This window comes from Pyricularia pennisetigena, chromosome 1, assembly GCF_004337985.1.
Source record: "Pyricularia pennisetigena strain Br36 chromosome 1, whole genome shotgun sequence".
In the NCBI taxonomy this organism is placed as follows: domain Eukaryota; kingdom Fungi; phylum Ascomycota; class Sordariomycetes; order Magnaporthales; family Pyriculariaceae; genus Pyricularia; species Pyricularia pennisetigena.
Genome location: NC_043740.1, coordinates 3,065,814 through 3,075,075, shown reverse-complemented (window position 1 = coordinate 3,075,075; position 9,262 = coordinate 3,065,814). Strand labels below are relative to the sequence as shown.

Here is a 9,262-nt window from a genome sequence, read left to right as displayed (position 1 = left end):
CTAGCCGCTGCACATGACGCAGGCCTCAGGGTTCTCAATGCTGCCTGTGAATAGTGACCATATATTAGTGGGGGCTCCCAGTGACGTTAACAGTGATTTTATATATGGAGACTTACAAGCAAGGACGGCTTCCGAGTAGATGTCCATCTCCCGCTCTTTGCTCTCGCTCTCGTTGTCCTCTGTATCCTTCTTCTTCTGGCTGTCTAGGGCTTCCTCCTCGTCGACCTTCTTTGTTGGCTCGGTGGGCAAAGCTTTGGGGCTCTCACCCTCCTCCTGGTCGGCCTTGAACGGAACCGATTTGGCGGGAGATGCAACTGGTTTGGAAGTAACAGCCGGAGGAGGCGTGGTGCTCGGCGTCGGGTAGCCGTTGGCATTGGCCGATTGGGCGTTTAGGGAGTTACCCTCCGAACCTCTCTTGGTGGCATACATCGGCCTCGGAACTGAGGCACCCGGTGAAGACACGTAGCTGCCGGTGGGAGGCGCACGCTTGCCAAGTACTCGCTCCTTGGCAATGGCCTTGTCCTGCAGACGCAGCGCCTCCTGGTCGACGGTGAACTGAATCGGCTGTGCGGCTGCCTGCGTCCGCAGGTAGTACATACCGGTCTTGAGACCAAGCTTCCAGCCGGTGAAGTGCATCGAAGTAATCTTGCCCATGGTCGGATCGCGCATGTGGATGTTGAGTGACTGGGACTGGTCGATAAAGGCTCCACGGTCAGCAGCCATCTGCACGACAGTACGCTGCGAGATCTCCCAAACAGTCTTGTAGAGCTTCTTGGTATCCTCAGGAATACTGGCAATGTTCTGAATGGAGCCTCCCTCGGCGATAATACGGTTCTTCATGTCGTCTGACCACAGACCAAGCTCGACCAGATCCTTGAGCAACCAGGGGTTGACAACCTGGAACTCGCCGGCGAGCACACGACGCTGGTAGATGTTGGAAGTGTATGGCTCAAAGCACTCGTTGTTGCCCAGGATTTGCGACGTACTAGCCGTCGGCATAGGGGCAACAAGCAAGCTGTTGCGGACACCGTGCTCTTTGATGTTGGCCTTGAGAGCGTCCCAGTCCCAGAGATCTGAAGGCTTGACGTTCCACATGTCGTACTGGAGAATGCCCTGTGAAACAGGAGAGCCTTCGTATGTCGAGTAGGTGCCCTGCTCCTCAGCCAGCTTGCAAGAGGCAGTCAAAGCAGCATGGTAGATGGTCTCGAAGATCTTCTTGTTGAGCTCACGAGCCTCGGGAGACTCGAAAGGCAGACGGAGAGCAAGGAAAGCATCAGCCAGACCCTGGACACCCAAACCGATAGGCCTGTGGCGCATGTTGCTGTTGCGTGCCTCCTGGACGGGATAGTAGTTGACGTCGATGATCTTGTTGAGGTTGCGAACAACGACCTGAGTGACCTCGTGGAGTTTCTCAAAGTCATAGTCGCCCTTGTGGTAGTCGACAAACTGAGGCAGAGCCAGGGAAGCAAGGTTGCACACGGCAACCTCGTCAGGGGCAGAGTACTCAATGATCTCTGTGCAGAGGTTGGAGCTGCGGATGGTACCCAGGTTCTTCTGGTTGCTCTTGCGGTTGCAGTGGTCCTTGTACAGCATGAACGGGTTACCCGTCTCGGTCTGAGCCTCCAGGATGGAATACCAGAGCTTCTGAGCTTTGATCGTCTTGCGACCCTTGCCGGCCTGCTCATATTTCTCGTACAGAGCCTCGAACTCATCACCGTAGCAGTCCGCGAGGCCAGGGCACTCGTTGGGGCACATCAGAGTCCAGTCGCCGTTCTTTTCAACACGCTTCATGAACAGATCAGGGATCCAAAGGGCAAGGAACAGATCGCGGGCACGAATCTCCTCCTTTCCGTGGTTCTTCCTCAGGTCGAGGAACTCGAAGACATCTGCGTGCCACGGCTCCAGGTAGATGGCAAAGGCGCCGGGGCGCTTGTTGCCACCTTGGTCGACGTAACGAGCTGTGTTGTTGAACACACGCAGCATGGGAACAATGCCGTTCGAGGTGCCGTTGGTACCGGCGATATAGGAGCCAGTAGCACGGATACGGTGGACGTTGAGACCGATACCGCCAGCCATCTTGGAGATCATGGCGCAAGTCTTGAGGGTATCGTAGATGCCCTCGATACTGTCATCCTTCATGTCAACCAGGAAGCATGACGACAACTGAGCCTGCGGTGTGCCGGCGTTGAAGAGCGTCGGGGACGCGTGTGTGAAGAATTTGCTGGACATGAGGTTGTAGGTCTCTATGACACGCTCAATGTTGTCACCCCAGATACCTACAGCAACACGCATGATCATGTGCTGTGGCCTCTCAACAATCTTGCCGTTAAGCTTCAACAGATAAGACCTCTCGAGGGTCTTGAAGCCGAAATATTGGTAGTTGAAGTCACGGTCGTAAACAATAGCTGAGTCGAGATCTTCCTTGTGACGCATGACGCAGTCGTATGTGTCTTGGGCAATCATGGGAGAGAGCTTGCCGTTCTTGGGGTTTACATAGTGGAAGAGGTCGCTGACCACTGATGAGAACTGCTTCTTGGTCTGCTTGTGAAGGTTTGAGACTGCGATACGTGCAGCGAGGATGGCGTAGTCGGGGTGCGTGACAGTCATGTACGCTGCTGTCTCGGCGGCCTGTGGCGGGTTTTGTCGTCAGAAGTGGTCCATAGCATATTCGGGATGTGAGGACTAGACCTACAAGATCGTCCAGCTGAACAGTAGTTACTCCGCCGTATACACCCGAGATGACCTTTTGGGTGATGGCAACAGGATCAACGTGCTCCGGGTCGAGGCCGTAACACAGCCTTGACACACGGGCAGTGATCTTGTCGAACTGAACGCGCTCTTGGCGGCCATCACGCTTCCTGACAAACATGATTGCAGATTTTGTCTGTCTGGTGCGAGAAGGTGGATGAGGAAGAGAAGGAAAAGAGGGCGGAAGGGGAAAGACTGAGGGGTATCTTAAAATATGGTTTGAAGAGAATGAATTAGATGAGTTTATGGTTTAAAGCATGCACAAGAGAGAATCAATCAACAAGAGGAGCCTTCAAAGATATTCTCTTGCTCTCTGTGCTTTTTTTGCTTTTGTTGTTATGGGAGATGGGGTTGTCGGGTGAGAGGCAGGGCACGGTGGGAAATTGAGTCGCGGTGCCTTTAAGTGCCACTCAAAGAGACGCGTTTTGCTTAGGCGATCAAGAGAATCAGATAAGAAAAACACGCGTCGATTCGCGATTTTCCACTTTAGCTCGATGGAGCGCTCCAATTCGCGGGGCCCAGGGCAACAGAAGGGCAACAGGCAGCCGACTACAGCTGTCAGCGGGGTAACGTCTGACCTTGGGCTTGGGTTCCCGTCCATGGGCCACTGTAGCCTGACTAGCATTCCCATGTTCAGTGGAGGGATCCACCAGTCGGGGCCTGCATGGATCAAAGTGCTGAATACTGCAGTCATTGGGCTAAGCTGAACCTGGTACGGGCACTTATTACGGTGCTAACTTAGCCAAAGCAGTGCCTTTTTCTGCACATTTGCGTAAAGACTCCGTATATGGTTCAGCATGATTCAGCCCTGCGAATAATCGATCCAGCTAGGCAAGTTATATTCAAGCAGCGGGACACTTTTGCAAAGGGCAACAAGAATCGTCCGCTCTAAGCTCTTTACCCGAGAGGATAAGAATGCGCATCTCCCCGACGAGACTGACCACAAACCCAAAAGTCTCAGTGTCGCCCCTGCTTTCATCCCTAATTTTGCAAACCCCCTTCGCCCAGCGGCCCCAGTCCCGTTTCAGGGGCAGATTTTTGCACACTCACACCATGGCCACCGACTCACCCGACCTCGGAGTTAGGAATGGAAAACCGACGTACCAGCCGAGATATATTGATGTAAGCGCCAATTAAAACATAACAAGCAAACACAAACAAACAAAGGACAGAACGAACAAGTGACTAGTTGAATGAGTCACTGATGCACTAGTGGTTTTGTAGATTGGAATCAACTTGGCAGACCCCATCTTCCGTGGTCGCTACGGCGGCAAACAACGTCACCCGGACGACCTAGTCGCCGTTGTCCAGCGCGCCAAGGATGTCGGCTGCACCAAGCTCATAGTCACGGGCTCGAGCTTCAGGAGCTCCAGAGACGCCCTGAAGCTCACAAAGGAGTTCCCCGGCACCGTCTACTCCACGGCGGGCGTCCACCCGTGCAGCAGCGCCATCTTTGGCGCCACCCACCCTCACCACCACGAGGCTGAGGACGAGGAGCACACGGCGGCTTGCGATCCGGATCCGGAGAAGCCCGTGTCCGCTGACGATGAGGGAACCCCCGATCTGCAAAAGACGAAGCAGATCGTCGCGGACCTCGACGCCCTAGTCCGCTCGGCTGGCCCGGGACTGGTCGCCTTTGGCGAATTCGGCCTCGACTACGACAGGCTGCACTACTGCCCCAAGAAGTTGCAACTGCACTCCTTTTCGCACCAGCTCGACCTGGTCGTCGCGCTGCAGAAGGATAAGCTTGAGCTTCCTCTCTTCCTGCACTCACGGGCTGCGCACACTGATTTTGTCTCCCTGCTCAAGGAAAAGTTCGGAAACGACCTGGCAGGTCTCGCGCGCGGTGGCGTTGTGCACAGCTTTACCGGCACGGCGGAGGAAGCGCGGGAGCTCATGGACCTGGGGCTGTACATTGGTATCAACGGGTGCAGCTTCAAGACGGCGGAGAATTGCGACGTGGTTCGTGAGATTAGGCTGGACAGGATCATGATCGAGACCGACGGGCCGTGGTGTGAGGTCCGACCCAGCCATGAGGGCTGGAAGTATTTGGTGGAGGATGCAAAACGAAAAGCAGCAGAAGATGAGCAGGCGGCGGCCGCCGCCACTGCTGTTGCTACTTCTGCCGTCGCTGACGCTGCTGCGGCCACTGCAACGAGGGGGCAAGGAAACTCGCAATCCTCCGCGACGGACACGCCAACAGAGTCAGCAAACGGGGACGCAAAACAAACAAGACAGAAGAAGCCAAAGCAACAGCAGCAACCTAGCAAAAAGGGGCAGAAGAAACCATCCGAGGTACCTGAACGTTTCAAGTCAGTAAAAAAGGAAAAGTGGGAGGAGGGTTGCATGGTGAAGAGCCGCAACGAGCCGTGTACCATTGAGAGGATAGCAACGATCGTGGCGGGAATCAAGGGCGTTTCTGTTGAGGAGGTTGCAGAAGCTGCCTGGGCCAACACAATCAAGGTGTTTAAAGTAGATGCATAGACATAAGAAATACATTCAGAGCCATCATGCCTACGGGTATCCATAATCAAAAAAAGTCCAAAATAATCCCCAACTCCTTGCTGTCATGATAAACAAAATCATCAAAATCAAGGAAAACCCGCGGGCCGTCATAGACCTGACCCTTTGTGCCCTCTTATACGACCGTATTTCACAGCCCCGATCGTGACACCTTCCTCGCCCGTCATCCAACCAGGCATCCGTTCCCCATCAATGGCACCCGCCTCCACCAGTTGCCTTATGCCTGCGAAAACGTGTGACCCTTGGAAGGTCAGTTTGATCCTTGGGCACCATTTCGGTGTGCCCACGTCGACCGATGCGTCTTCCTCTTCATCGCGCAGTTCCGCCTCTCGCTGGAGTGCCGCATCAAGCGTGCTCCGTCGGCGGTCGGGTTTACTATTGCCTGCTTGCAAAGGTCGCACATCGGAGCCACTAGCTGCTGCATCCGGGAAAGGGTCCTCGATCACGACGTCCACCCTCTCGACCCCTAAGCCGTCGTCAATGTTGGCCGACTCTCCAAACCTCGCCAGCGCGACCAATCTCTGCCTCTTCTGTGCCTTTTGTTCCTCGGATTCCCATCCGGCCTTTCTCTTCGTCTCCCCGCCGTCCGCATCCTCGTCTGAAAGCGGCGGTGTCGGCAAGTTGACGTCCAATGGGCTCTCCTTCCTCCGTGAGTCGGCGTAAAATGCCCAGCCGCCACCGGCCGCGTTGGCACGACCGCCACCTCTCCTTTCGACCAATTCCGACAGGTTTTTGGTTACCAGGCTCGTCGACTTGAGCGTATACCGCTCCCCGGGCCTCGACAGCGCATTGGGGACGCTCTCGACAACCATGGCCCGCAGGCTCTTTGCGTCGCTGTTGGAAACACTGCCCGCAACCGTCGCGGCGTTACTGATATAGACATACGGAGACGCATCCGGGAAGGCAAGGTAGACGGTCCTGGAAGCGTCAAAGTTTGGCGGGATCGAGTCGCCGGCGACTAGGTTCGTGCCGTAGGGCGAATCAAAGATGAATATCCTCAAGAGCAGGATGGGAAGATCCTTGTGGCGCTCGAATGCGCAGTGCGTCTTGACGTCGGGTGGCAGCTGGGCCTGGAGGTTCCTCAGGAACGTGGTCGGGTGGAACCTCGGCACGACCAGGCTTTCCTTGTCCACCTCGATCGCCAGCTCCCCGTCGTCGCCGTGCGCATCCCTGATCTTGAGCGCGACTGTCCGAAACGCGGTCCAGCGCAGCGAAAGGGGGCGGTCGTGGAGGTGCTGCATATCCGCCATGGCGAGCTGGTGCAGCGTCAAGCCCATCCTCCAGTCGCCTTCGAGGATGCGATCCACGACCTCCTGCTTGCTACCCTTGTTTCCGGACTCGAGCATGCTGCTGTAGATGTCGCGCAGGGCCTCGAGGGACTGCGACGCCTCGTACATGCTTTCGTCGTGGTCCTGTGGGCTGAGGTAGGGAGCACATGAAGCGTCGGACGACTGAGCCAACCACGAGAGGGCGAGCTCTACAAGGGACTTCCGCGAGAGGCGGGAGATGAGCTTTTTAGTTACCGCGTGGCTCGGTGGCAGCCGCAGTGATCCCGAGAGCTGGGCCGTCGTGGGAACTGAGATGGACGCCATCTTCAGGCAGTTATCCACACGGGCTTGGCGGCCCAGCAGCGTCAAGCGGATTAGCCTAGAGATTTACCTAAAGCGACGCCCCAGCTGTGATTCCCATCAGACCTGATATGTCAAGAGCTGGGTGGGGGGAACTAATGCAGATAGCATAGGTACCCAGTATGTCAAGATCCGATTACTTGATGAGTCTGGCGAGCTATTCTATTCCCAGCAGTTTTGGTCTTCCGATATTACAGGCAACTACGTTTTATTTTCGTTTCCGTTCGGACGCGACGTGATTGACATGAAACGCGTCCAGCCCGGGTTTTGGCTCCGAGGACGGCGCTCCGTGCGCTAACCCGATTCGGTTGGCCTGCAAGTAGGATTCCCATCATGTGACATGACAGTGGGACCTCAAGTAAGGTACCTTTTTTTTTTGGTCAACTTTAAATAGTAGTAATGCCCGGTCGGGATTTTTATGCTGCATTGACATGTGCTTCTCCTTTTGTTTCCTATTTCAACTTTGTTTGTTTGAAATCTACTGAGGTAACCCTAAAATAGTCCAACCCAATTAATATAGGTTTGTCCTGGCCCCAGCCTAATGCCGAGCGATCGACGATGTGTGACGCATCGCCAACGCATGGTGAATCACTGCGATCGCATTTTCCGGCAAGCTCGGATTCAAGTGTGTTTATGGTGGGGCTCCCGTTGGGATGCGGAGTGAGAGACCTTTTTGTTCGTTTGTATTATACATCTCATACATCGGTCAGATACATATATAGTAGCGATCGGTGCACATATTCAACGATGTAAACTGGATGATCGTGTCCACCCAGAATCAGGGCCGATAAAAGTGGGGGCCTCGGCTCCGACGAGTGAAGAATTGTGAGCGTTGATGTAAAAGATCCGTTAGAGGAAGGTATATGCGAGAATTATTTGAGGGGCACCCAACGTTGCGCAAGCTTTACTAAGCTTGCTACGGCAGTCACAAGCAATCGGGAGGAATCGGGTGCTTTGTTTCTCGCTGCAACTCAGAACCACCACAGGACCATGGCTTGCAAGGTTTAATGAGTTAAATGAATTAATAAATGCACAGATGCATGCAACCTCCTCATGTTCTTTCTGCAGGTCCTATAAACCAGCGGAAAAGGAAGAATAACAGCAAGCAACCTGACAGATTACAAACCCAATCAGGCAGAGGTGCGGGGTCATCCCTGTCAATGACCCAAGTGACCCTAACACCAGAGCCAAAGGAAACCCACTCGGTTGGCAATACAAGGGTCCATCTCATCGTCGGGCAAATGGAATTGAGTTGAAGCCAATTGTCCCTGAAATGTGTATCTACTTCTCGCTGTGGTAAAGTTCGAATCGAAATTCGCGCAGATAAAGTTTTCTGCGCAGAACAATTTTGCTAAAGAGAATTTACAGTTGACAGGTACACACCTCTGGCTTTTGAGATCTACGAACCATGCAATAAAGTAGGTGGGCTTCTAACTTCAGTCAGTAGAAGGTACGCATGACGGGGCCTAGATCCTTCATGTGGTAACATGTGTGTTTATTTCCCCGAGTGTTCAGATGGGGTCAGGTGTAATAGTGACGTTCAATTGGTTGGAACGGCGGGCTTTGAAATGATGACCCGTTTAGAGCGTCATCCCACCCTGCATGCGGGATTACTATGAAGCGACAGGCTGAGGTGGGGGTCCTCTGTTTTTGCTGGCAGCCAGATTTCTAAGCAGCCGCGCAGAACCGGTCTAGTGGAAACAAGAAGCCCTGCTTTTTCTCTCTAGCGTTCGCTCTTGTCTGCATTGCATGTGCCTACCAAACAAGCCTACTACTGTAGGTCCTTACTGGTAGCATGGATTTAACTGTCAAGTATTTCCAATCTTCTTCAACAGTCAACCCAATTCGCGCATAGAGAAGTCAATAAATCGGGTCTCACTTGGCACTCCTTGTAAAACAAGAATAGTATCCATCTTGGACCGAACATCGCCGTAAAAGTGCCGCCAAAGCAACCGATCCAAGCGACAAAGCAGTACCCACTCACATCCCGCGCCCCGCTTCATACAACTTTTTTTTTTTTTCTTCTTTTTTGCCTCGCCCATACAACCCACTGCAGTGATGTGGTGGTGACTCGCGCTGATAACCACGCCCCTTCCCATCCTCCACTTACCACCAACTCATTCCCCAGACCAACTTCCCCCTCAAAATAAACCATTCCCCCCAAAGACCGCTACACGGCAAACATTCCATTTAGTCTAGAACCACTTTGCCAATATCAGGCCCGCCTAGATCGAAACTTCGAGTCGAACGCGTTGCGTTGAACCGACCGAACTAAAGCGACGCCCACCGCTGAAGGGCCTAATTGCTGCCAACAAAGAACGAAGCAGCACGAGAAAAGCAACCCTGGAAAGACGTTTGAAACG

At 53.9% G+C, this 9,262-nt stretch overlaps 3 protein-coding genes across 3 annotated transcripts; 1 reads left to right on the top strand and 2 right to left on the bottom strand.

Moving 5' to 3' along the window:
* On the bottom strand, positions 1-2,869 carry PpBr36_07476 (uncharacterized protein; the record flags this gene model as incomplete). Its single annotated transcript, XM_029894613.1, has 3 exons — positions 1-44; positions 117-2,628; positions 2,693-2,869. The coding sequence occupies 3 exons, from the start codon at positions 2,867-2,869 to the stop codon at positions 1-3; spliced, it is 2,733 nt and encodes a 910-aa protein (XP_029747877.1).
* Positions 2,870-3,663: 794 nt separating this feature from the next.
* Positions 3,664-5,232, top strand: PpBr36_07475 (uncharacterized protein; the record flags this gene model as incomplete). The annotated part of the gene is made up of 2 exons (XM_029894612.1): positions 3,664-3,870; positions 3,973-5,232. 2 exons carry the CDS (start codon positions 3,664-3,666, stop codon positions 5,230-5,232), a joined length of 1,467 nt encoding a protein of 488 aa, XP_029747880.1.
* Positions 5,233-5,360: 128 nt separating this feature from the next.
* On the bottom strand, positions 5,361-6,863 carry PpBr36_07474 (uncharacterized protein; the record flags this gene model as incomplete). The annotated part of the gene is made up of 1 exon (XM_029894611.1): positions 5,361-6,863. One exon carries the CDS (start codon positions 6,861-6,863, stop codon positions 5,361-5,363), a length of 1,503 nt encoding a protein of 500 aa, XP_029747879.1.
* Positions 6,864-9,262: the final 2,399 nt, after the last annotated feature.